We start from the raw sequence: 27,883 nt of genomic DNA on the forward strand, positions 1-27,883 counted from the left end.
CGTAGCCTCATTTTATTCAAAAGAAGAGTGAAGGATAGAAAGGCTGGGTTTAAATAGGACAGATACAGGGAACCCGAGCTGAATGTTTCAGGTCGTATTTTCCTTGTTAACCATTAGCCACCGTGGAATTAAGCAGCAAAAGACGTAATTGTGACAGGAAGACCAACCAGCAGAACCTTCTCTGCACTTCTCCAATGTGACCGGCACAACCCGCCATGCCCACCCAGACCCTTCCTCAGCACCTCCCACCACTCAGAAGTTCTCTTGCGCTGTCCGACGGTGGCCGCTCTTATTTTTCTGGATACGTTTTGTACTGCCTAAAACTATATATCAAACCAGGATGAATACTCTGGTTTCTCTTCAGATCATATAAATCTTTTGCCTTTTGTATCAAACCAGGCTGAGAATTGTTCATTCTGTTTTTCAAGCCGAGCTTTTTGAGCATCACTCACAAAAAGCTAGGTAGATGGAGCCTTTCTCAACGGACAAATCAGTAAGGTTGTTAAATCTTACTTTGGCCTTTACCTATTTAAAATTCACAGTAGATGCGGGCGCCTGGGTGGCTCAGCCAGGTAAGCGTCCAACCTTCGGTTTCGGCTAGGGTCATCATCTCAGTTTGTGAGTTCGAGCCCCACGTCAGGCTGTGCTTGGGATCCTCTCTCTCCCTCTCTCCCTGCCTCTACCCCCTTCGTGCACGCATGCTCGCTCTCTCTCTCTCTCTCTCTGTCATAATAATAAATAAAACTTAAAAAAAGATTCACAGTTACATGAGACTGCTAGACCAAGACTTAGATGAAGAACTGATGGGGTCAGCTAAGCAAGAGTGACGTCTTGAATCAGGGAAGCTGTCTGGCCTGTGCTTGTGTGAAGTCCTCCTCCTCTGAAACCTGGCCTAGAGAGACTTTGATCCCAGAGATCCTACTCTTGATAATCAGCTGGGTGAGAAGGAGGGGACATCATTTACGGGAATTAATGAGAAATATCACTCACCCACAAGTTCTGGCGTTTTATACATCAGAAAATATCTCTGGAATAAAATCCCAGTGAAACATACCATTATGCTCCCATTTTTCACAGAGGCTCATAAAGTAGATTCCGCATCTCTGGTGGGGACTTAGGACTTTCGATGTCGTTTTGTGTCTATCCACTATGCAGTAATTCTTGATTCACCTGCCCATTTTTAGTCAATCTGAGTTTATCTGGGTCTTTCTGAAAGCAGTTTTAATCTTTTTTTTTTTTAATTTTGTTTAACGTTTATTCATTTTTTGATAGAGACAGAATGTGAGTGGGGGAGGGGCAGAGAGGGAGACCCAGAATCCAAAGCAGGCCCCAGGCTCCGAACTGACAGCCCAGAGCCCGACGCGGGGCTCGAACCCACGGACCGTGAGATCACGACCTGAGCTGAAGTCGGACGCTTAACCGACTGAGCCATCCAGGCGCCCCTGAAAGCAGTTTTAATCTTAATGTAGAGTTCTCGTTTGTAGAAAATATGAGAGACTGTAAAGGCACAGTTGCTTAACCACCCGGACCTCACGGATGTCCAAGTTCAAGAATGGCTGTGAGGTTTCTGTGACCTCCCTGGAAGTGGGTTCAAAACCAGCTGTTGATCACAGGCACCATCTGGCTAGTGGGACACAGAACTTCTCAGTCTCCAGGGACTCCTGACCCCGATCTGTTGAGAACCATGATAGTAAAGAATACTTTTGCTCTTCGGTTTTTTTTAAATAACTGTTTAAAAAAAGGATGAGGGGACACTTTATTAGCAGCAATTCTTGTCACAAATTATGCTAACAGAAAATATATTGCCAGTGATCCTTTCCCCCTTATCTTGATAGTACTTTCATTTGTACTTTGCTGAAAAAGCAAACCTGCGTATCTTTATAATTCATCTGTGATTGTTTTTCCCTAAGTGGGGCTCTGATCGCTCCCTTCTGTTAAGAAAGAAGAGAGAATGAAGCTTGACCCATTCAAAATAAGAATGCTCTTTATATATTATGTGAGTGTCCCTTTTTCTTTTGTGAGGTGACACATAAAATAGAATTTTTTTTAAGTTTATTTATGTATTTTGAGAGAGGGGGAGGGAGAGGGAAAGAGAGGGAGAGACAGAATCCCAAGCAGGATCCACACCATCAGTGCAGAGCCCAACGCGGGCCTCAGACCCACAAACCGTGAGGTCATGACCTGAGCTGAGATCAAGAGTCAGATGCTTGGGGCGCCTGAGTGGCTCGTCAGTTAAGCGTCCTACTTCGGCTCAAGTCATGATCTCGCGGTCTGTGAGCTCGAGCCCCGCGTCAGGCTCTGTGCTGACAGCTCGGAGCCTGGAGCCTGCTTCGGATTCTGTGTCTCCCTCTCTCTCTGACCCTCCCGCATTCATGCTCTGTCTCTCTCTGTCTCAAAAATAAATAAAACATTAAAAAAAAAATTAAAAAAAAAAAAGTCAGATGCTTAACCGACTGAGCCACGCAGGCGCCCCTAAATGGAACTTTTAACCCTTACTGTAATTTCTTCTGACTGCCTCGTTTTGCCAAAGGAGGGGTTTGGCTCCCAGGGCCACCAGGGCCCACGCGGGGAACCGACAGGCGCAGGCACTGGTCCCCACCTTCCCCATGGTAGACGGGGTGACACTGCCGTGCGCTCACGCTGGCCTGCAGGCAGCTAACGTGTGTGGTCTCGCTAGGAAATTGACTGGAGGACACCAGTGCTAGCCGGACAGCAGGGTCAGCAAGATTTGCCCTCCTCCTGTGTTAATTTTCTCAATGCACGTGTTCTCGTGGCTCATTTCCAGTTTCACACTCCCATTTCCGACTCTTAAGAAGTAGAGACTGGACTTTGCAGAGTTCCTTTACCGCTTCTGCGAAAAAGCTGCAGCCCTGAGGACGCAGTTCTGGCCTCCTCTGCCTTGTGAATCGTCTCCTTTCTGCTCGGGACGGGGGCGTGCTGAGCCTCCGGTCTGAGGAGCACCCGGGGCCGTGTGCTGTCCTCTGCATCTTTCATGTACTAACTACCTCATTAGTGCTGAAGGCAGCCGTAGCAGGGAGCCAGCGTTATCCCCACTTTGTACATAGTAACTAGGACCTAGGAAAGTGTAGCAACTAAGAAATTACCGGAAATCCTCAATATGCTCCCCTTTTCTAGGGCAGGCTGGAGGTTCAAGCAGACATGCCTAAAAGTTCCTTCTCTTTCTTCGTCTTTGCTGATATCCAGAATATGGAGTTTGAACCGTCACTAACACAAAACTTAGGACACAATTGGCTTTTGCCCCTGGATTAATAAAGTCACTGTTTTGTAACTGCCTAAATGATTTGGGTGTAAATCATCCCTGGTTGGGTACTTCTTTGAAAAACATTATAAATCGAGTAAATTGTGTGTTCCTTAGGCCTAAAACCTTTGAAACCTCTTCAGAAGTGCGCTAGGCTATTAGAAATCTTTTCCACAGTTACTGAAGCAATGGTATCTGTGTGTTCGTATTCAGGAGATTACTAAAAAAGGCAAAAAAGCCATCCTGTCTTGTGAGGGCTTAGCTGAACTCCCGGGAATGGTGAAGAATGCGCCCCACGCCTCTCGCCAGCCGGCAGAGTCCCCTGCACGTCTCTCCACCCACCCTTGGCCTGCTCCCCACCAGCCAGAGACTGTGTCCATGCTTCCCCGGCAGGGACTGGAGGCTCTTGCTGGAGATTTCAGCCACCAGAGGGCCCCCAGCTTTACGTAAGAATTATGACAGGAGGTGTGTTTCTCCTTTGCAGCCTCCTTTTCTGATCTTTGATTTGTCCCCTTTTGAAAGACACACTAGCTCACTCCTGCGGCCTGCAGACTAGCCAAGACCAAAATCGGATACGAGTACTAATCAGTGCCGGTCAGTCCTATCTGAAATCTGCCTGGTGCCTGTGATTGTCTGAAATGAGGGGGCATTTTCAAAGGGGGAGGAGAAAAACCACATGAGATTAGGGGCCATGTGGTTTGCCTGTCCCGTATTTGACCCAGCCCTGACTGCTGTGAGCCTGCAGAACCCGTTCTAATCAGGCAGGACTCTCAGACCAGGGCCGCTGCGCACAGCCACGTCAGGCCAGTGTCCCCCGCTGAGAAAGTGTGGGCTGTGGCAAGACAGGCAGACATTTCCCCCCGGGTGGCCTGGCGAGCACACAGCGCGGTGGCCCCTGGCCAGGCCTTGGGGTTAATAGGCTAACACGGTGCCACTCACTGGGCTCTCCACCTCAGACTAAGCAGATGCCCAGGCTCTCAACATCACAGCCCTGCAAACAGTGCTTGGACTTGGCGGATGTTACAAGCGCTGACAGTCGTTTGAATTGCATAGGCAGTAATTTATGGCATGTGTAGGACCTGACGTTTCACGCCTCAGCCCCTGCCAGCGCATAGCGGTCTCGCCGACTCTGGAGGGTCGTGGGATCGCAGGAGGAGAGAACGTGTTTGGAAAGGTCTCCCGCCCTCCTCAGCTTGTTGAACACCCAGTAGGAAATCGGAAGGGACAGGAATGATACATTTAAGTTTCAGTGCGTGTTATTTGTAAGTTACCCATAGTGCCATTTGCACTCTGCAAGCTAGGGCAGGGTCCGAGTACCATGTGCGCTGAATCGAACCACCGTCTCTTCCATGGTATTCTGGTTACTCTGTAGTCTTTGGAAACTCCTGATGATGACCCTGCCAGCACTTCCAGAAGTAAGATTTTAGGATTTTGGAATGGAGGAATTCTTTGAAGGCCATCCCAGGGGGAGAAAAGAACATTATAAGCAAGCCAGAATACTCTGCAGTTTCTAAAACATGAGGACAAAAACATGTCTGGACAGCTAACACACTAATGTAGTGAGACAAGCCACCTATTGGGAGGCAGGGCACCCCTGCACAGGAACCATATCACCCTGCCCCAGTGACGTACAGCCTGACCTCTGTCAACGAAATCCTTGGCCTGTATGTGTACTCGTGCCTTGTCCGTCGCATCGGGGACAATAACCAGTTTCTTTGAGGTTGCTGTGTAGAGCAGTAGAGTGTCAGGTGGACTATAAGCTGGTTGTAGATTCCACAGTTTGATTTTTTTCTAAGTCAGGTTTATATCGCTCAGAGCAGCCGCTGAGGAAACCGTATGGTTACTTGGATTATGTTGTCATTGCTCTGGATTCCCAGGAGCTTTGTTGTGAGAATGTTCTCAAGGACTGTAGTGCATTATTTCCCATAAACCCAACTCACGAGGATGAATTTGACGTTTTAGAATCTCTCAACTCATTTGGAATCAACTCTGATTAAAAAGGTAGATGGGAGGCTGGGTGGCTCAGTCGGTTAAGCATTGACTCCTGATTTCAGCTCAGGTCATGATCTCACGGGTTTGTGAGATTGAGCCCCGCGTCGTCAGGCTCTGTACTGACAGTGCAGAGCCTGCTTGGGATATTCTTTCTCTCTCTCTCTCTCTCTCTCTCTCTCTCTCTCTCTCTCTCTCTCTCAAAATAAATAAACAAACTTAAAAAAAAAAAAGGTAGATGGACAAGATGAATAACTACTGGTCTGTGTCAAAGGTGAAGTAAGACACGGAAGCTGGCTCTGAGACCAATTTGCAAGAATGTCAGGGAGGTGAATGTCTCTCGTCACAAGATGGTGAATTGGAAGTACTTCTTCACTTGAGTGTAAGAGGACTGGCATGTCCCCTTTTTGAAAATCTCATTTATAGACCCTTTGAAACCTTCGAAAGCTCTATGCAAATCCTAATTATTTTTTCATGATTTTATTATTTTTTCTTATTAGAATAAAACCGACTCATTCAGAATAATTAGAGAAAAGATGAGTCATTATCTAGTCTGATGGAAACACCTGAAGGCATTGAGAATTTGTATTTAAGTGCATGAACTAGTCCTTGTAGCATGCAGAGTACTGTCAGACCTCACAGATCACAGCAGGTAGGGCTAACTGAAACCATTAGCCAAATGGGGACTGTCTTAGAGAGTACGATTCCGACTCTCATCGCCAATGTGGGTTTTTTCCTCCACCACCAAGTGTCTCTGACACCAGCTAGGAGTCCTACAATTCAACTCAATTCTGATGCTGTGTACCTCGAGTTGGCATCAGATTCTACAGGTTAAGTGCTCCGTCCTATAAGACTGCCCCCCAACACACACACACACACACACACTTCAGATGCCAGTGACAGGGCCACGTTGTCACCTGGGCTTTTCACCCTACAGGCTATAGATGGGAGATTCCAGTGACCCCCTCCTTGGGTTTGATTTACTAGAGAATCTCACAGAACTTAAATAAATGTTTTGCTCACTAGATCTCAAGTTTATTATGGATGGATATAACACAAGAAGAGTTAGATGGAAGATCATAGCGCCAGGTATAGGGAAAGGGCGTGGAGCCCCCACGCTCTCGCCAAGCGCACTCCTCTCCCCCAGTTTCCGCATGTCCACCAACCTAGAAGCTGTCTGAGCCCCATTCTTCTGGGTGTTTATAGAGGCATCATTACATAGGCGTAGTCGATTAGATCATTGGCCATTGGTGAGAGATTCCACCTCCAGCCACTCTCCCCTCTCCAGAAGTCAGGGGGCGTGAAACTGAAAGTCCCACCCCTCTAATCAATATTTGTGATTAGAGGCAACCAGTTCCCATCCTTAGGTGCTTCCCCAAATGCACCTGATTAATAGACACCTCTGTCATTCTCATCACTTAGGAAATTCCAAGGGTTTCGGCAGCTCTAGGCCCAGAAAGTTGATGAAAACCAAGTATATATTTCCCATTATAAATCACAGTATCACAGACTGATAAGTGGCATTATATCAGTTTTATAGAATGGTCATTTGAGGTCTTATCTGTTGCATCGCGGAAGGGAAGGGAAGGAAAAGGAAGAGTAAGGGATAGGTCCAGAGTTCGAAGCTTCTGCCCCTTTGGGGGAGTTCTTTTCTTTGTTGCTTACCCTGTGTTATTTGAATGAATGGACAAGTTGAGGTTAAGGTATGATTGTGTATAAGTTTGTAGATGGAAGTGGATTCTTATTCAAGTACTGGAAAGTTTGCTTTTTTATTTGCTTAGAAAAACTTTTATCGAGGAGCAGAATATATTTCATCCCATCTCCAATTCAAATATTTAGTGGAGTCAGGAAAATTAGTAGAAGGGACCTAAGAGACCATTGAGTCCAGTTCCCAGTATGACCAATACGGAAAGGAGGCAAGGCTACTTGACCAGAGTTCACGGCCAAGCTAGGGTTGATGTGCTGCTTTAAAATATGCAAGTTATGCACGTGCACTAGGATGTTTAAAAGACTTGGCTGGGCAGGCTCTGCAGAGAGCAAAAGGGGTCTAAATCCTTTTTTTTCCCCAGTCTTTAAATTGTTTGAGCATCAGCTCAAATGAGTTTAACGATAACCACATTTTTCCCTTTTATCTTTCCCATGTTTGTCCAACTTAAATGCCCAAGACTGCTTCGTTCATCGTAGGGGAGTGAGCCAAAACAGCCTCATGCTCACGAAAATAGCCTTTCACAGATTGTAGCATCCAGGCAGCTCCATATCAAGTTACACCAGAGTTGAGCTAAAGTAGGTTAGGTAAAAATCTCAATTAATTAGATTCTTTTTTTGTATGTGGCTTTCCCCAGGAGGAAAGTTGGAGTAATCATTTTTCAAAAATGGGTTTGTAGAGAACAGTTTCTGTATTTAGAAGATAGATTCGAAAGACCAAGTGCATTTGGAGGAAAAGGACAGGCTTAGAGTACAGGAAGAGAAGAAAATCTTAAACATTCATTTGCCTTTTATTGAAAGGTACAAGACGATGGTTAATTTTTTATAGCTTTTAGTTTTGAAACCCATTTCTGCTGTGTTTTCTGCAAAGGAGTACTATCCAATCCAGCTGTAGTCATTAAATGCTATTTTACCAAGTGACCAGAAGGGGTCATTAGAAGACATTTTTCTCTGGGGATGGTTACCTTAATCTCTTTGCTCTCAGGGTAAGGGCAAGGGAAAAACACAGAGATTCCTTTGGTAGAATGATGAAGCATCTTTATCTGGCAAGTGAGATTTCAGGTTTGCATTGTAATCAACTTAAAATTTGGGGGGGGGGGGTGCATCTTAGAAAAGGGAATGGTTATGTTAATTTTCCAGGCATAACTTACTTCAGGATAAATGAAATTCAAAAAGATTAAAATTCAGTAGCTGTGGTCACGTATTGACCAAAGACTTCTAACTGACCCAAATTATGGTTCTGTTACAAGTAAGAGTGTGGTGCTGAACCCCTTTTGGTTGGCGTGTTTTCCCCTCAGATTAGCACTGTTGAGGAAAAGCGGTGAAGAGGATTGGAAAAACAGACTTAGCAGAAAGCAGGAGTATGGCAAAGCGTCTATCGCCGGTGGCCTGCACGTACAAGAAACGGAACAGTCCCTCAAGAAGAAGGTAATGCTTTACGTGTTCGGGAAAAGCACTCAACTAACATCATGCCTGGACGTGCATCAGATAGGCGAGCATGCATACCTTGACTAATTACCACCCTGTGAAACACTGTCTTGCCTTTTGGGTTCGCACTGTGCACCTGTCACACAGCAGCTGAAATTGATCAAAAGGTAAAGGCTTGAGATGTTATCAAACTGGTGAGAGCACTGCATACATAAGGCGTCCGCAAGCAAGTCCCTACATTTTGAAGTGTGTACTCTTACTTCGGTTTAAAACCTTCCTGAAACGCAGTCTGACTTTACAATGTTATTAAAACCTTTGTAATGAAAGTCTTTAATCGACCACTAGCAGTTTATAAGTTGGCATATCAAATGTGGACTCGAATGCGCCACACTGAGATTTAAAACCCACGCACCCAGAACAAGGACATGACGGTGGTCAGTGCGTACTTATTTTCGTGATCCTGAGCATGTTTTACAGTGAGCCGGTGTGCCTTTTGTTGAGGATGTACAGCAACCTATGTTACAAGTTTAAATAAAATCAAGTAATACATTGTTATCGATACTGGCAAGCATGTCCTATGGAAAAGCAGTGATGAACTGTTAAATTATGAGTGTAATGATGACCAGCTTTTGACGAGTTAGTGCACACTTTCAAAGCGGACGGTAACTTTCCTGTTGCTTGGCCCTACGATTGTAAATGCATGTGCTGGCTGGAGGCAAGGTGGCCACGTGTGACACGTCCTCTGGCCAACTTCTAGTGTTAAAAGTCTTCAAACAGAAATGAAAAACAAACAAAAAAACCACTTCCAACAGGACGATCACCTGTACCTCCTTTAGTTCTAAAACAACTTAGCATCTGTGGCAGAGGGGAGTAGTGAATGTGGCCTTTATGCATGCAGAAACTTACATGAAAGGGAAGCATCCATGCAGGACGGTGAGGCAGGAACTCTGATACTCCTTTATATGGTACCTGTGTGTCTTCATACGTTAAATTGGAACAACAATTTATATTTCCTTTTTTGAGACATATATGATATTAAAGATAATGGCTAAAGACATGTGATTTCAGCCATTTGTAAAGTTCTCCAATTCAGCTGGATATTTAAAAGCGTAGGTGTGAAATTTGGATTTCAAGAATGAGATCCTGAAATGGAAAAAACAGCCAGGGTCCTTCGATCGTATCCCTGTTGCCCACAAACTTTATCTAAAAGGGTTTTGAAATCACCGCTTCAAAAGACTTTAACACTCACCTCCTGTTGGTCCTTTTGGAAGATGCAAAGGAGCCATAGGAGCTGACAGTCCCCTATGGCCAGGCAGAAGTTCAAACAGAGCTATTGTGCACATGGCCAGCTGGAGTCCTTGTGAGGAGTGAATGCGATAAGAGCCCTATCGCATTGGGGGATTGCGGGAGATTGGGGGATCATTTGAGCTGTGACCACCAGAAGGCTGTGAGCGTAGGGGGTAAGATCTGAACTGCCTCACACCTGGCTAAGGTTTTCAGAAGGCAAGAGTCGTAAGCAGGGTAGGGTAGCCCTGGGGGTGGAAATACAGTCAACAGAAGCACTGGGGCCCTAAGTGTGCCTGGGGCCCATGTGTGCAGGGATGTCTCTGGGCTCCTGGACGCTGCAGATTCTGCAGCAGTAGTGAACTCACTATTCCTCGTCCTCCTCCTCCTCCTCCTCCTCCTCCTCCTCCTCAGTGACCTAGTTCACTCTGGCCTGAGACGGTAAGCTCTTTGAAGTTAAAATAAGCCGATCTATTTTAGGCTTTTGTGGCAGACATTGGGAAATCTCAAGTTCTGTTGAGGTCAAGTGGTTTGCACATGGCCCCTGATAAGCCCTTGGCTTCTTTTCTTCCCAAGGGCTGGCAGTATATTTCAGTCACACCTTCGCTGGGCTTAGATGTGAGGTGCCTCGAGCCTACTCTGTCTTCAGGCAGTCCCCCCACAGCTGAGGAGTCCTTGAGAGACACCACCACTTGCCGGGTGTCTGAATCCTGCCCCAGAGAGAGAAGGACGTTCATGCTGCCTGGTGCATGCCGATGGGATCTTGCTGCATGGGCTGGATCTAGGCTTGCTGCCGGAGAGCTCTGCAAAGGGGAGCAAGCTCCGGAACCTTCCATCTTTAACACCAAGACACGAAGGGGGCTGGTTATAGAGTCAAGGCATCACTTGCGGCACAGTTTGTGCATTCATGAAGGGCACATAATTTCTGGGTGCCGATCCTTTTACAGTTTGCCCTCCTCCAGCTTTTGGGTGTCGTAAGCGCAGTCCCACGAGCTGCAGCCTGTGGAAATGCAGAGGAGACAGGAACTAGAGACAGGACTGTCTAGAAATCACAGCCATTGCCCCTCTGAAAATCCTTGCTGTCCAATAAAAATAGAATGTGAGCAACATAAGTGATCTTAGATTGTCTAGGAACCACGTTAAAAAAAATGTGAAAGGATGCCTTAAAAATCTGTAAGTGTTTTGTCTCTGTCAAAGAGTTTGTCCTCAAACGAAACCAATCTGTGGTTGCTCTAACCAGCATCTCCTTTGGGATCCTATCTGGTAAGAAAATATTCTTTTAGTCCATGAATAGATTTGGAGAACTAAGGTAGAGTTTTCCTTCCCCTAGTAAAAGACTAGTCATGTCTCAGAGAATCTGTAACTTAATAGGAGTTCTCAGCTTTCCAAATTTATTCCCCCAGAATCAGGATTGATGGTTTGGAGCTTCCGAGCACCAATCGTTTACATGGCTGACTCTCTCATTTCCTGTAACAACCAATCTGGGTTCTTTCTCCTCTTTCTTTCCCTTCCTCTCTCTAGGCCACTCTTCTCTCTTCTTTCTCCCGTTTTTGGTTTAGTCTAGGGCAGTGCTAACCTGACTTAGACATTTTTGCTTTTGCAACATCTATAATGAGTTCTGAAGATGAGAAGGCCATTTGGTTTCTAGATTTGGCCTGGTCCACACTGTATGGAATGTGTGCACTTGAACCTGATCTGGAGACCGTTTCTTCCAGGGTAACTCATTCCATCCAAAGAGCGAGAAAAATAATGCAAAGTGTCTGTCTGTTACAGCTCAGTTGCATGTATTTATTTTTATCGAGTAATTACTCTAAATCTCAACCTCATTTTGGCATACTTGACCTTAAGGCAGATAGTGAGTCCCATGCGGTTTGTTAAGATAATCATCCAGTATATCAGACTTTTTCCAGGAAATAAAATGCCTTTATAGACTTTGCCATCACCATCCAGCTCTATGTCTGAGTCACAGATACGGACTGGATATCCAGCTGCGCTCTATAGTTTCAGGTCAGGGGAAATCAAGCTGAGACCTATAATGTCCCCAGGGCACGTTCTTGAAGATTCAAGGAAGGTAGATCTGCCAATTCAGGGTCTAATTGTCTGCTGCCTTTGAAATTCCAAATCACAATTCAGGAAACAGTCCATTGAAAGGCCTAAGGGAGGAGGGAGAGAAAAGGCTGATGGTATGACCTCCAAATTAAAGATTCTCATCCCACTGATGGAATGTGAGTTTACTTGGTGTTTGGGCCACCTGACTGTGTGTGTGAGCATGCGCATGCATCTAATGGAACCCAGGCACAAAATCCTTGAAAATGATTGTGACACCCTTAACCCAACCCTACTCTTCCAGCAGTCCGCAATGTTTCCTATTTGTTTTAACCTGTAGGAAGAAGGAGGATTTGCAGATGATAGTGCCATTTCTAATCTGCTTTGGGTAAGCCTGACTCTAACATAGGTGTCCTCTAGATGACAGCCAGAATTCTACGTCTACCTCACCACATGTAATCTCATCAGTGATGGTTCCCTCTGAGGCCCTCGTGTTTGGTTTTTTACCCCGAGGCAAGATGCTGCCTCTATCCAGAGAAGAGAGCTATCCTGTTGTTACTTTAATTTTTTTTTTTTTAAATCATAGAATGAAAAATTGGAAACGACTTCAAATGAGATATTTTACGTTAAATGCTAAAGCTGTCCATTAAAGTCCTGGTTCCCCTCTCCGTAACCGAGTTACCATATAAATTGCAGGAATCTTGTCGTTAACTCATTTAATTACAGCACAGACCTGACTCGGGTGTATTTACTGTGCTCGTATGGATTTATGTTAGCATTCTAAGAAAACAAACGGGAAGGACTCTCTTGAAAAGAGAGCTGAAATTGCAATGAGTAAATTAACATTCTGTCCAAGAAATCCTTGTTTTTGTCTCTCCTCTTCCCCACCCTGCTCTGATAAACCTTCTCTTTTCACCTCTAATCCTCTTGCTTTGCTCTATAGGAACCTGTATATGCTTCTACTTATTCTCCTGCTATACCTGCTGCCCATAAATACCTGTCTTTTGTATCTATTAATCAGGTGAGGAAAAGCCTACGCATTTTAAGCCTCATTGCAATTTCCGAGCAGTAGGGAAGAACTTGTTTTGTTTGGAGAAGTAACTCCCTTGCAGCATTTCGGTGTGCGTGTTTGTGTTTCTGCGTGTGCGTGTGAGAGAGAGCGAGCGAGAGAGCGCGGGATCAGATCTTCATATATTTACAGTCTGTCACACATTTCACATCCTTGGGTCAGACTCTTAGACTTGATGGCATTAATTCACCTCATAATCACGGAACTGGTGTAAGAGGAAAATTTCCCCTTTTAATCTCCAAGCATTATATTCTAAGTCAAGTCAGGAGCCCAAGGAACTTACCAGAGTGTTCCAGCTCCCACTCAGGAGCCCTGCCATCTTGCTTAGCTTGGTAAGGGAAGGTGTGGTGGAGGCAGTTGAGTGTGGACGGGCCTGAGAGGAAGACAGAGCAAGGAAGAGGCTATTCTGACAGGAACTGCTTGCAGTCATCTCCTGAAAGGAGGAAGCACAGACCTCCTGCCCCCTTACCTTCTGTCTTCACAGTACCTCATCTGAGCCCCACCCCAGAAGGGAGACCTGGCTTGGGCTGAATAATCCTGCTGGTACATAATACATGATGATGTTTAAAGCCAGAAATACCAGTGGTTGGTTTTTATTCCCCCTTGGAATGTCCCTGGTGTCAAAATAGCTGTGAAAAGTGCCTGCATCCGCTTTGTCACGAATCCAAGATTCTCGCCTCCAACAGTCTGAGGGAACTTACCTAGCCATTTCCCTCTGCGGGCCTCCGTCTCCTCATCGGAATGGGGACTTTCAGACCTCTAAGGCGTCCTCCATCTAAAAATCTCATGACTATACTATACTGTTCCGTCAGGACTAGTGACGACAAAACAGGTCTTTGAGTGAGAGGCACAAAGACCTCGTTGCAAATACGAGAGGGACAGAGTGCTGTCAGAGAGAGGTGCCTGGTGAGCCCTCCTGCTACTTCTTGACATCTTCACAATGGAATCTGTCCATTTTTCTCCCCAAGGCAGCCTCTTCCTTAACTCTCCTAGGCTCCTCTGGAGTTGAGAATTCTGATCTGTGAGAGGCCAGCCCCACACAGACAGCAGTGTCCACCCCAAAAGACAGGCCGAAATCTGGAGCAAACCTGCCGTTCTGTCACTAAGGGGGAGCAGGGATGGATGGTTTCTTCTAAATAAGTCATATTAAACTTTAAAAGAAAAGATGTATCATTGAACTCTTTAAATATAAATTTTGTATATTGCACACACACACACACACACACACATCTATACACTTTTTAAATAAACTTTATTTTTTAAGGAGTGTTAGGTTCACAGCAAAATTGAGCCAAAAGTACAGAGATTTCCCATATACCTTCTGTGCCCCCCCACACACACACACATAGCCTTCCCCACTACCAACATCCCACACTAGAGTGGTACATTTGTTAAAATTGTTGAACCTACATTGACACATCATTATTGCCCAGTGTCCATAGTTTACATCTGGGTTCAGCCTTGGTGTGCATTCTCTAGATTTTGACAAATGCATAGTGACGTATATCCATCATTGATTACAGTGTCCTATAGACTAGTTTCACTGCCCTAAAAAACCTCTGCACTCCATCTGTTTATACCTCCCTCCCTCTAATCCTTGGCAATTTCTTTACTGTCTCTGTGCTTTTGTCTTTCTTAGAATGTCATATCGTTGGAATCATTGAGTTGGTAGCCTTTTCAGACCGGCTTCTTTCACTTTGTAATATGCATTTGAGTTTCTCCATGTCTTTTTATGACTTGATAGCCTGTTTCTTTTTAATCCGGAATAATATTCTCGCTGGATGTACCACAGTTTGTTTGGTTAAAAATATGGAACACTTCATGAATCTGTGTGTCATCCTTGCACAAGGAGCCATGCTAACTTCTGTGTATCGTTCCAATTTTAGTACATGTGCTGCCGAAGCGAGCACGTACCACGGTTTATTTATCCATTTGCTTGCTGAAGGGCATCTTGGTGGCTTCCAAGTTTTGGCAATTATGAGTAAAGCTGCTATAAATATCCATACGCAGGTTTTTGTGTAGCTATAGATCTTCAACTCATCTGGGTCTCAAGGAGCACAGTTGCTGGATCATATGGTAAGAGTATGTTTAGTTTTGTGAGAAACTGCCAGATTGTCTTACAAAGTGGCTGTACCCAAGTTTGCATTCCCACCAGCGAAAAAAACCCCAGAGTTCCTGTTGCTGCACATCCTTCCCAGCACTTGCTCTTGTCAGTGTTCTGGATTTTGGCCATTCTGATGGGCGTGTGGTGGTATCTCACAGGTGTCTGAATTTGCAATGACATGTCCCAATGACATATGATTTGGAACACCTTTTCATATGCTTGTGTGCCACCCATAGATCTTCTTTGGTGAGATGTCTGTTCCGATCTTTGCCCGTCTTTTAATCGGTTGTTTTCTTATTGTTGAGTGTTAAGAGTTCTTTGTATATTTTTGGATGACATTTCTTTATCAGATGTGTCTTTTGAAGATATTTTTTCTCCGTCTGTGGCTTGTCTTCTCATTCTCTTGACAGTGGCTTTCACAGAGCAAAGGCTTTTTCATTTCAGTGAATTTCAGTTTATCAATTCTTTCATTAGTGTTACATCTAGAAAGTCATCGTTGAATTCAAGGTCATCTAGAGTTTTCTTCTATGTTATCTTCTACAAATTTTATAGTTTGGCATTTTACATTTAGATTTATGATTCATTTGAGTTAATTTTTGTGAAGGATGTAAAGTCTGTGTCTAGATTCTTTTTCTCTCTTTCTTTTTTTTTCTTTTTTTTTTTTTTTTAGTTTCATGTGGATGTCCAGTTGTTCTAGAACCACTTGTTGAAAAGACTGTCTTATGTTCACTGTATTGCCTTGGACTTTTCACAGATTAGTTGAGTATATTTGTATGAATGTATTTCTGGGCTCTTTCCCTCCCCCCCCCCTTTTTTTTTGAGAGAGAGAGAGATAGGGAGCAAGTGAGGAAAGGGCAGAGAAAGAGGGAGACAGAATCCCAAGCAGGCTCCATGCTGTCAGCAAAGAGCCCAATGTGGGGCTTGAACCCACAAACTGTGAGATCATAACCTGAGCCAAAGTCAAGAATCAGATGCTTATCAACTGAGCCACCCAGGTGGGATTGATCTATTTATCTGTTTGGTTTTTTCTTGATTACTGTAACTTTACAGTAAATCTTAAAATCAGGTAGGGTCAGTCCTCCAACTTCATTCTTCTCCTTCAATATTGTATTGGCTATTTTGGATCTTTTCCCTCTCCATATAAACTTTAGAATCAGTTCGTCAGAATCCACAAGGTGACTTGCTGGGATTTTTACTGAAATTGTACCAAATTGTAGGAAGAACTGGCATCTGTAAGAAGTTGGAAAGAACTCGCATCTTGACAATATTGCAGCTTCCAATCCATGAACATGGGATATCTCTCCATATATTTTTAAGTTTTAAGAAAAATGCCATTTACCACAGGTAGTTTATGTTTAATCACTTCAACATTAAAATAGGCTTAAAAATCTATATTTTTGTATCTTGACAACTTTCCCAGATAAATATTTTATGTACCAACCTTTTAGCATTAGCTTATCAGTGTTCTCTGAGACTCCTTTCCTCCTGCAGTCCTGGTATCTGTGTTCACTAATGCAGAGGCTCAGAAAAGAAAACAGAGCATTACAACAGCACACACGTTCTGTCTAAATGGACTGTTTGTCTCTTTGTTGGGCTTTAACACACATTTTCTTCTTCCTCACATGCCTCCCAACTGTACCAGAATAAGATTTCCCTGTATTCCCCTCCCTTCATCTTAGTCCCTGGTAGATGTGGCAAGACCACGTTATGGTTACTTTGAGGTCTAAGCCTAGTTGTGGTCTTTTTCATATTTTGTTCAGGCCACTTGAGGCTGCATGCACTAATGAGGTACTGAAATCACCAAAGGAGGGGGCAAAGTCATATTTCTTTTAACAGTACACAGAATTCGAAATGGTGATAGCATTTTTTAAAAGCAAGAAGTACTGATTTTTTACTTTGCCTTATTTTTACTACTTCATCTGTGCTCTTATAATTTCTTCCAACACTGTAGTTTAACTAGATGTGAATAAGATAAAAATTTAAAAGCCAGATCACAGTATTTCCTAACCATGAAGCTCTCTAATTGTGTTAATGGGAGAGTAGTAATCCTATTAAAGCGTGGTAGATCTGTTTCTTACCGTTATCACCTGTCAGCAACATGTGGGAAGATTTGTACTAGGCATTTTCAGTAGGTATACAGAATAGTGCCATAACCTGAAAACATTCTTGCAGATTGACTCTTTACATAATTTCAAGCAGTGTACTACCAAATCTCTGTCCATCCCTAAGACCTGCCTTGCTTCCCAACTGTTTCGCTTGTTACACTGCCTTCTATACACACACACACACACACACACACACACACACACACACTGTTCCTTCCCCTCCCTGTCTCCATGTCAGGGCACCACCTTCATGGGATCTGCATTTGAAAGAGTGAAGGACAAGGCAAGTGGGCTTCTATTCCTTTTCTTCCCCAATTCTCTCACTATTCCAGCCAATCTACACAAGCCTGGAAAATGGTACAATACTTATTAGGATACAATACTACGCCCTTCTCTAAACAAGGAAAAAAACCTTAGAAGGGAAAACCAAGACAAGACAATAATGAAATTTAAAGCTAAAAAAGTAAATGGACAAAGATGTGTATCTTGTTTTCACATTTTGAGTTCAAAGTTTAATAGCAACTTTTGAGAAACTGTATTTTTTCAGTGAATCAATAAACTGTATACCCCATTAGAGCCATCTGAAGTCAGATAAAGCAAGTAGGGACCCTAAACCAATTTCACTAACTGGCAAAGTTAAAATAAAACTTTTAGAGAGGCAAAAGCTTTTACATTTAATCTTAATATTGAGAAGGGAGTGAAAAAAAATACTCCATAATAAAGATACGGCAAACTACTGGAAGCTTTAAGTCCTACAACAGCTGTATCATTCCAGGGCTCATATCCACCACGTTCTTCCAGAAGCTCCAGGGGAATCTGAGCGCTTTGGGAGATGGAGTTGTTGATTCGGGGATGCCATTTTTTTGAGTCATGAACCACACCCAGAACTTTGGAGATGTGTCACCAAGTTCACCAGAACTGGTGATATCTGGGTCTTTGGAGAAGCAAACTTTCTTGGTGCTTCATATGCTTTTTCGAAATGCTTTAAGCCAAGTGCTATATTGATTTGATTAAAATTCATTCCTGAAACTTCATTGTCAAAGAAAACATATTATCTTTTTTGAATTTTGACGAGGTCTTCCTGGCGTAGTTTATTTAATAAGGGTATGTGATTGAGAGACTTCTTGGAATGAGGGTCATCCCCCCAGTCATGAGTGGGAAAGTGAAGGAAAAGGCTTTTTAACTTTTGGATAATATTTTATTTGGATAAAATTTAAAACTGATAAAAAAAAAAAGTTACTGTGATAGGGCACTGTCATCTCCTTACCAAAGCCACCAACTGTTGGCACTTTCTGGCTGCCCCCACTCATGTCTCCTTTCCTCCCTCAACCCCAGCCCCCACTGCTGACTTCCTCCTGTCCCCTTCTGTCTCCTATACATATACATGATATAGATAGATAGATAGATAGATAGATAGATAGATAGATAGATAGTTTGGGCTACCCTAACACTATATACTGAGTGGCTTATAAACAGAAATTGATTTCTCACAGTTCTGGAAGCTGAAAGTTCAAGATCAAGGTGTCAGTAGATTCAGTGTCTACTGAGAGCCCTCTCGCTGGTTCTTGGACGACCATCTGCTCCTCACATGGTGGCTGTCCTCACATGGTGGAAGAGGCAGGGGGGCTCTGTGGGGTGTCCTTTATAAGGGCATTACTCCTCTTCAGGAGGGCTCCACCTTCATGACCCAACTCCTCCCAAAGGCCTCACCTCCTAATACGTCACACGGGGGCTTAGGTTTCAATGTATGAGATTTGGGGGCATATACTCAGTCTGGCTTACTTCCATAACCACAGTAATGTGATCCAGATGAGGACATTCAACACTGATGCAATGTTTAATCCACAGCCCATTTCCAACTGTGTCCGTTCCCCCCCACCTTCCACCCCAACCATGTCCCTTTTAGTCCCCACCCCACCCCGTCTAGGATCCAAGCCAGGATCAGGCATTGCTTTTAGTTGTCCTATCTCTTCAGGAAAAGGGTGTGTTTTTTTTTTTTTAACCTAAATTACCAAGGATCTCAAAATCCCTTCTGGCAGTGATTGCTCTGTAGAAGACGTCTACAAAAGATTCACAAACTAGATGTTGGACAAGTCCATGTTCATGGCTGAAACCATATGTTGTCAGGGCAGATGTGGTTTTATGTACATCTTTTCTGGACAGGAGGGAAGGAACCCTCTCCTGCATCAGCCTCCATTATTCCAGTGTTTGAGGAGGATGAACTGTGCCCATCTCTGCTTTCTTGCTGAATGAATCTGGAAGTTATTTTCTGCTGGTCAGTTAACGGAAGCTAATTGGCCACAGTGGGATGGGCTGTGTGGAGGGACAGAATCTGACATACTGCCCCTGGGGGTCTCCCGGTTTTCCCACAAGGGAAGAGTTGCTGGGGAGACTGCCAGCAGAGGCGAAGGCAAGCTTATCTGTAGCTTACAAGCAAAGGCCCCGGCAGGAAGGGCACACCTCGGGTCTGAGAAAAGGCTGAGGTGAAAGCAAATGCACAAAGCCAGGAGGCCACGCCAGTGTTAGAACCCCTGCCGTGGGAGCCATCCTGGGGCGGACAGCCAGCGAGGGAAGCTCCTTCTGCTTGGGAGGAGGCTTTTCCTCTCTGCCCTCCCCAACACTTGCTCCCACAGCACCTGCCCCTGCTTCTCTCCCCGGCCCATACCCCCTGCCACTGGATACATTTCCAATTTTATCAAAACAAATTGTCAAAAAAATTTAAAAACACTTCTCTTGAACTTTCCCACTCATGATTTGCGCAAGGACCCTAATTCCAAGTCGCTCTCGGAGAGGGGTTTGCTGGTGAGAGGAGAGCACCACGGAGGAGGAGAAGGGAAAGCAAACTCTGTCCTACCACCACTGAAGGCCTCCCGCCCCAGTGTCCCCCACCACCATCATCCACACCCTCTGTCCCTGGCCGACCCCTTCCCCTGCACTGGCCCCGAGTGTCCTGAGCCCGGCCTCCCTCAGTCCCCCTAAGCCTCTTTCCCCCAGACCAAATGAGTTCAGTGGCTTAGAAACTGAAGAGGCAGGTATCTTTCAGTTAGAAGCTTTTGAAAATATTTTTTAGGTGGAAATGTTTTTCTATATGTAGATTATGTCTATAGTACAATTTATCCTCAATGTCAGATATACTAGGGCCTAAAAGTCACTTTCATGGGCTGACCTGCCTAGCTGCCCATGTAACATAGTTGTCTCAGAAAAAGCATGCTGAGTTCCAGAAAACCCTCTTGTAGCATACTTTATTCCTAATCAGCTTTCTCTCCTTCATAATTGACCGTGTTCCTCATGAACTCAAGTGGATGAGATTTTCTGGATTGACCATGTGTTTTGTGACTATATATGGATAAAATTTCCTAATCAGCCAAGTTTAGCTAGGTAAAACATACCAACTTTATAATTGTTTTAATGTTTATTTTTGAGAGAGAGAGAGGGACACAGAGTGTGAGTGGGGGAGGGGCAGAGAGAGAGAGAGGGAGACACAGAATCCGAAGCAGGCTCCAGGCTCTGAACGGTCAGCACAGAGCCTGGTGCGGGGCTCGAACTCGTGAACCATGAGATCATGACCTGAGCCCAAGTCGGACGCTTAACCAACCAACTGAGCCACCTAGGCGGCCCAGAACAGAGCAACTTTAAAACCCTGGGAAATTCATGGCACGAAGACAGTCTATTTTTGTTGATTTTTCCCAAGTATCATTTTGGTGTTCCAGTATTCCAAACAAACGAGTGGGAAAAAGAAAAAAATCACAGTTTTAACCTAAATTTTCATTGTCCTTGATGGCGATCTCTGACCCAAGCTGGAAGTAGGGAAGCCAAACCTGTTTCCGATAGAACGGTGACAGACGTTTGTGGAGAGTGTAGCCCTCCTGTTTGTTTGCCTGACTTTCGGCTCACGCGATGCCACCTGCTAAGATTCACGTCTCTGTCATTTCCCTCTCCCCTTTCCTCCCCGGTACACTTTACAAACAGCGGGTCACAGAAAGTCGGGAGAGCCAGATGACTATCGAAGAGAGGAAGCACCTCATCACTGTGAGAGAAGAAGCCTGGAAGACCAAAGGCAAAGGAGCAGCCAACGACTCCACCCAGTTCACGGTGGCCGGCAGGATGGTGAAGAAAGGTCAGAGCGGGGGAGGGGTGGACATGCTCCGCGTGGGCGCGTGGGTTCGGGTGTGCATCAACCCTCAGCTTGTTCTCTGTGTTGAAGAGTCTCTTATGGTTTGCCTCCCTCTCTGTTTTAAACTATTTTTTCCCCTTCCCTTTCCCCTGTGGTCTCCTGTTAAGTTTCTCACATTCCACATCCTAGTGAAAACACGATATCTGTCTTTTCTCTGGCTGACTTATTGGTGTCATTTAAATTTACATGTCCTCCCTCCTAAGGAAAAACCCTGGTCTTTAGTTGGGATAGAGATGTCCCACTGCTAGGAGCTCTTGTGCGGCTGCCTGAACGGATGGCAGGGGGCGCCCCGATGGTGCAGAGGGCCAGGTTTCCAGGAGTTGGGGCCCCTCTGCTCCCTTCAGCATTCGTGGTCTCTGTGCTAAGGGACTCTTCCTCTCCTGTGCATCCTGTTAGTAGGTGATGGCGAGCTGCACCTGTACTGCCTGTGATACCAACTTTTACTTTATTATCTCTCAAGAACGTTTGCTTCCTCGCTGATAGAAACCTGCGGCAGGTCGGGTTATTGAAGTAAATTTTTAAATTTTTATTGACATCATCAAGTAAATACAGGTACCTGCCGAGAAACACTTTTAGAATATCACCTAAGACTGAAACTTTAAACTACATTGCAGTATTTTTCATTGAAAGTTTTATGCTGTTCCACATCCCTCTCCAGCTAACAGGAGGAAGGAGCAGAGCAATTCATTCATTCATTTTTCCTTGTAAGCGATAGGCACCTAGTTACGTATTCTCCAGATGCGGTTCTCTGAGGGGTGCTGAAAGGGCAATGTCATCTGACGATTTCATATTTATTACAAGTGAATACTGTGAACGTTAACATTTCAGTCTGTTCTCCGTAAATGCACTGGTTCCTTTCCTTATCAATCCCTTCTACCTAGGCGAGGAACAAAGTGCTCATCTTTGCCTTTATTTAAGGTTTCTTGTCCCAACCAGTTACCTTCTCTGTGCTGGAATCTCTTTCTTTCATCCTTTACACCATACACACACACACACACACACACACACACACACACACACACACACATATGTACATATATATATATATATACATACGTATACATATACGTATGTATGTATATATATATGTACATATGTGTGTGTATATATGTATAGTTTATCTTGGAGCTAGTTATATATTTTATATATTTTATATATATATATTTTTTTTTTTTTGAGCTAGAGTTAGAGTGGGGGAGGGGCAGAGAGAGAGAGAATCCTAAGCAGGCTCCATACTGCCAGTGCAGAGCCCAATGTGGGGCTTGAACTCACAAACCATGAGATCGTGACCTGAGCCGAAGTTGGATGCTTAACCGGCTGAGCCACCCAGGCGCCCCACCTTTATACTCTTAAAAGATTCCCCACTCTGCTCCTTGGTAAATAGATGTGAAAGCATATCGCTAGTTCCCAGCCACACCCCAGATGGATGTGACCCTTCAACAATCATAAATCAATTTAAGTGTAACCTCTTCTGTGTCTTTCTTCTAAAAGGTTAGCACTCCTTGGGCTATTGCTCAATAAAATCACACTCCGAAGGATGCCGCAAAGGCCACACTGCCCCCACCGCATCCCCGCCTGCGGGAAAACTCCAGTGTGAGGGGCCATGAGCCCGCTACTGTGACACGGCCCATTCTCCACTTCTTCTATGGGACACGGTGCAGATATACTTCCTCTTGAACCACCTCCACTGCCTCAAAGGGGCTTCAGAACCCACCACTCCGTTTGTTCAAGTATATTCTGATGCCTCTTGTACACTCTTATTCCATTTACAGATTATGGGCATATGTTCTCACATGTCCTCATTGTAGTAGCTTCTCACCTATTATAGTCCCTAGAAACTATAAAATTCTATCCACATTTGCAGTGGTCCTACATAGTCATGGCACCTGCCGAATGCACGCGTGCGTGCACATCCGCGCATGTGTGTAAGTTCTAGAAGTTGTAAAATCTACATTGGGACTAATAGCCAGCAGGGTCCTAGGAATCTCCAGAAATGATCCAGAGATACTAAATCGCCCCTTTGATGTTCTACAGGTTTGGCATCACCCACTGCCATAACTCCAGTGGCATCTCCTATTTGCAATAAAACGAGGGGCACCACGCCAGTGTCTAAACCCTTGGAAGGTAAGTCACTGAGGTACCCAATTGTACCTGTGGGTCTCAGATCAGAAGAGTGCGAGTCGCAGCTCTCATGGATGGTTTCCGCTTGCCTAGATATCGAAGCCAGACCAGACATGCAGTTGGAATCGGACCTGAAGTTGGACAGACTGGAAACCTTTCTAAGAAGGCTGAATAACAAAGGTACATACCAGAAGCTGGAGGGAAGCTTCGGTTTTCATGCTTAGAGCACTCTGTGGTGCAGATTTCAATGAGCAGCTAAGGAAACCTAAAAAACACCCCTGCTCCTCTCTCAAAATCTCCAAATCACAAATCTGATTGCTTCTTCTTCTCAGCTAAATTGTCTTCTTTCGACTTGACTTCATCAATTAATAGCGAAAGCATGATCTTTCTTATCATGTTAAAAAGGAAGTCAAGAATGATTGGGTTACCAAGGTCTGATTCACTTCATAATGTACTAGATTGGGGACCCCCGATAAGGTTGGCTTCTGAGTCTCAATCTTTGGGATGTCATCCAGTCAGGACTGTGAACTTGGTATGTGGCTCTTATACTTGAAAGCAGGCATTACACAAAATCGACATGATCTTAGGCCTGATGGAATTTAAATAGTATATATCAGTTTCTAATAATGTAGCAGCTGACATATCTTATTGCAAGTGATTTCTGCATAGATGTTGAATAAATATTTCAATACAGAAGTTCACGAAGTATACAAAGTAAAAGAATAATATGCAGAAATAGCCTCATCTCTTAATAAAAATGTCCAGTACTTGAAACTGATCAAATACTAAGCACTAGGAGTCACTACTATTGACAGTGACCCCCTAATAGGTTGGAAATAATACAGAAAAGTACTTTATACCAGAAACATAAAAGTGTAATGTAATAACTAAACTGGCAAGGCAAGACATTCAAACAACTCAAAGCTTACTATGTATCTGTGACTGTGATCTAGCCCAGGGGTCAGTAAACTAATCCAGCTTTCCACCTGTTTTTGTTCCTGAAGTTTTATTGGAATGAAAGCATGCTCATTTGTTCAGGTATTGTCAGCAGTCACTTTTGCACGGCAGAGCCGATGCATGCAACACATCATATAGCCTCCCATGCAGAGCCAGAAATATTTACTACATGACCCTTTACAGAAAAAGTTTTTACCGATTCCTGATCTAGAATTAGGCCGAGGCTGGGTCTGCCTCCAGTAGCAAAAGGAACAAGTACCTGCCTCCTACCGCTCTCATGGTGCCAGCTGTTTTCAGACGAGAAGTCCTCTCACAACGAGTCCAATAAGGCCCAGGAAGCATCCACAGAGCCCTGGGCATCACTACCATGTTTCTCCACTCCTGGAACGTGGCGGGGGGGGGAATCATTTTTAAGCTATCGGGAGGCGTAGTTGGAGTAGTGTTTTTACACGAATCTGACGTCATTTATTTGCTGCACTTGTTCATAGTTGGTGGGATGCAGGAAACTGTACTCACGGTCACCGGCAAATCTGTTAAAGAGGTGATGAAGTTGGACGATGACGAAACCTTTGCCAGGTTTTACCGCAGCATGGACTACACTCTACCGAGAAGCCCCGTGGAGCTGGACGAGGACTTCGATGTCATTTTCGACCCTTACGCCCCTAAGTGAGTTATTTTAGTTTCTATCTTTCACCCACAGAGATCGGATTCCTACCTCGGCCTTCACACAGCACTTCCACGAGGGTCTTCTCTCACTGTATCTCCTTCTATGACTAGAACTCATTACAGCCAAATTGTTATTCTCCAGAGCCAGCCACGTGGCACCGTGGGGTAGGGAAAACACGGGCGCTCCAGAGCGAATGTGTGCCCACGCAGGAGATCTGGCATACACAGCGTGTGCCACACATGTTTGCTCTGGCCCGTTAAAAATAATGTCACTGGATTTGTTACGTAATTGGTTCTTGTTTTGCAGATTTTTAGATACTGCCCCCACCCCTCAATTTAGCAAAGATTTCTACACCTTTCACTTCTCGCTCTGAAAAAATTTTGGATCACATGGGCTCAAACTAATACAACTAACTAGAACATCAGTAAAGCGTGTTATTTAACTTACAATAATTTATGAAATTAATAGGCCCGACAGTCTTCTCTCTGATGTCCAAGGGTCTCTTTTCAAACACAAGATCATGGCTAACCCACCTCAGGAAAGCAGGTATGGTGTTAGGATTCCTTCACTGCAGGTGCCAGAAAGAAGCCCAAGTCAAACTGACTGTGGCAAAAGAAAGGTGTGGAGGGATTTACGGGTTCACTCGCTGAAAAGGGCAGGTGTGAATTCGGGTTCCAGAGGCTCCTCAGAATGAAGTCTCTCTCTTTTCCATTTTCCGTGGGGCTGCTTTGCTCCAGCCAAGCTATCACCGCGTTGCAGGAGTTGCCCACCCCAGCTGTGGAATTTTTGGCTCCATGGCCACCCCAGCATAGGCTGCTTCTCTTCCCAGTTGTTCCTTCCAGCACAGGTTCCAGGCTTGATTTTCTAGGGTCTGAGCCCAGCCCTACAGCGGTCATTGTGGCCAAGGGACAGGAAGATGCCAAGTGCCCCAGAGCTGGTCTCTGGATGCCCTTCAGAGCCAGAGCCAGAGTCCAGGTACTCTTATCGGAAACCGGGGAGCATATATGCTGGCCAGGCTAAGCCCACAGCTACCGACCACATTTGTCTATTCCCCACAAATTGTCAGAGTGACAGTCTCTTCTAGAAGTCTGTGTGGTTATCCTACATTTTTCCTTAAGCTGCTCCTGATGCATTTGTTGCATATTTCCATTTTGTCAGTTTTTTTTCCTATCTTAAGAAAAAAATGAACAGGGGCACATGGGTGGTTCAGTAGTTGAGTCGACTCTTAATTTCAGCTCAGGTCACGATCTCACGGTTCATGGGTTCGAGCCCCATGTCGGGCTCTGCGCTGGCAGCGCGGAGCCTGCGTGGGATTCTCTCTCCCTCTCTCTTTGTCCCTCCCCCACTGATGCACACATCTGCGTTCTCTCTCTCTCTCTCTCTCTCAAAATAAATAAGCTTAAACATTTTTTTAAATGAAGAATTTTCCATTTCCCACCTTTAAATGATATTTTATGTATTTGCACACATGGCTATTTAACCATTTCTCATCTTCTCCCATCCCAAATGTCATTGCTTAAGTCATGATATGTAAACATATATACATCTATGTTTATGCACACACACACAGAGGACGATGTTATATATTATACGATAGCACAGAGACCGTGCAGTTGGAAGTCGAGAGCAGCAGCAGAATCTGTTAGGAAACCGTGTGACTGGCCCACCCACCTCCCCGTGTCTGCTCTGCCCCAGAGAGCTGAGTGTGTGTATGGCGGTTACAGTTGGTTTCGTGGACTTACTTTATTCCAACATACTCTTCAAAGTTGTGGTTATTTTTCAGAAAGGCACAAAGGGCTGAGAGGAGGCTAGTTAAGGGTGGGGGTTCATAAGGAAACTGGAAAACTGTTGTGTCAAGAGAAAGTTTAGTATGGAGGAAAGAGAATTAAGTCGAGAAGCAAGGGCTGGCTGTAAATTCCTGAAAGGCTCGCCAGGGACAGAAGTACATGTATGTAATATTCCAACAGGAGAATTAGGAAGAGTCCGTGGGTTTGATGAGGGTGGGGAAGAACTTCCCACCCTTCAGAGCCATCGAGTAATGGAATGAGTTGCCCCATGAGGCACCAGACGTGCCCCCAGGCAGAGACCACAGGGCGTGGTGTGGGGAGAGCCTCTGGGATTTTGGATCAATCCCCATCTCCAAGATTCTGTCTCCATGTCAGGGAATGGCGGGCAGGAGGGGGAGTTGTAAGACTTACAACAAAATCAGGAAGTGACATTGAAGAGACTGTCGCTTCGGGTCAGAGACCCCCAAATAAACCAGGTGTGGATGATACGCAGACCGAGGTCACAGCTCCACTTTGCTCCCCAGGTTGACCTCCTCTGTGGCCGAGCACAAGCGCGCAGTAAGGCCCAAGCGCCGGGTTCAGGCTTCCAAAAATCCCTTGAAAATGCTGGCAGCCAGAGAAGATCTCCTTCAGGAATACACGGAGCAGAGATTAAACGTTGCCTTCATGGAGTCAAAGCGGATGAAAGTAGAAAAGAGTGAGTATGTGAAACCACCACCCTACCCCTGCTTTGGAACTGGTGATTAGGTGATTTGAATCCTCTTTTTCTGCCTTGCTAAGGCCAATAATGTGCTCAAAAGACACTCGTCACATAAAAATGAGTAAGTTTGCACACACATGCGCTGTGCACACCTGCCTGGAATTTAAAGGCTTTTACCAGAAATTCTAACAGCGTGGAGCATCTGTTCCCTTGGTTAATTTAAATTATCCTGCTTGGTTGACTTTTCTTTCAAGAGATTGGAAAAGGACGTTTCTGGGCTTTGTAATTGAACCCATTTTCAGCTCTGCAGAGCCCAAACGTAGTCATTCCCCACTTAATCTTGCTCAAGAGCAAATCATTTGATCTCTCGCGAGAAAACGTCCCAAACTGCTGCCTTTCCTAATCCTAGATTTTCATATTATTAAACGCATAAAACAATGCTTTCCAGATTGCTTCTGTCAGGAGCCTCGGAGCTGGGGATATGAGTTG

General features: G+C 44.7%; 1 protein-coding gene and 1 non-coding gene across 2 annotated transcripts in view; one reads left to right on the plus strand and one right to left on the minus strand.

Moving 5' to 3' along the window:
- The window catches only part of SVIL (supervillin), a 104,243-nt gene that overhangs the window by 49,200 nt on the left and 27,160 nt on the right, over positions 1 to 27,883 (plus strand). Inside the window, 6 exon segments of the mRNA XM_042991325.1 lie at positions 8,251 to 8,380; positions 20,958 to 21,105; positions 23,197 to 23,286; positions 23,377 to 23,463; positions 24,729 to 24,906; positions 27,219 to 27,391. Coding sequence (XP_042847259.1) covers positions 8,251 to 8,380; positions 20,958 to 21,105; positions 23,197 to 23,286; positions 23,377 to 23,463; positions 24,729 to 24,906; positions 27,219 to 27,391 — 806 coding nt within the window.
- LOC122240619 lies at positions 14,583 to 14,689 on the minus strand. Its single transcript, XR_006220398.1, has one exon. It is a non-coding gene; the product is annotated as a U6 spliceosomal RNA (small nuclear RNA).

This window comes from Panthera tigris, chromosome B4, assembly GCF_018350195.1.
Source record: "Panthera tigris isolate Pti1 chromosome B4, P.tigris_Pti1_mat1.1, whole genome shotgun sequence".
NCBI lineage: Eukaryota > Metazoa > Chordata > Mammalia > Carnivora > Felidae > Panthera > Panthera tigris.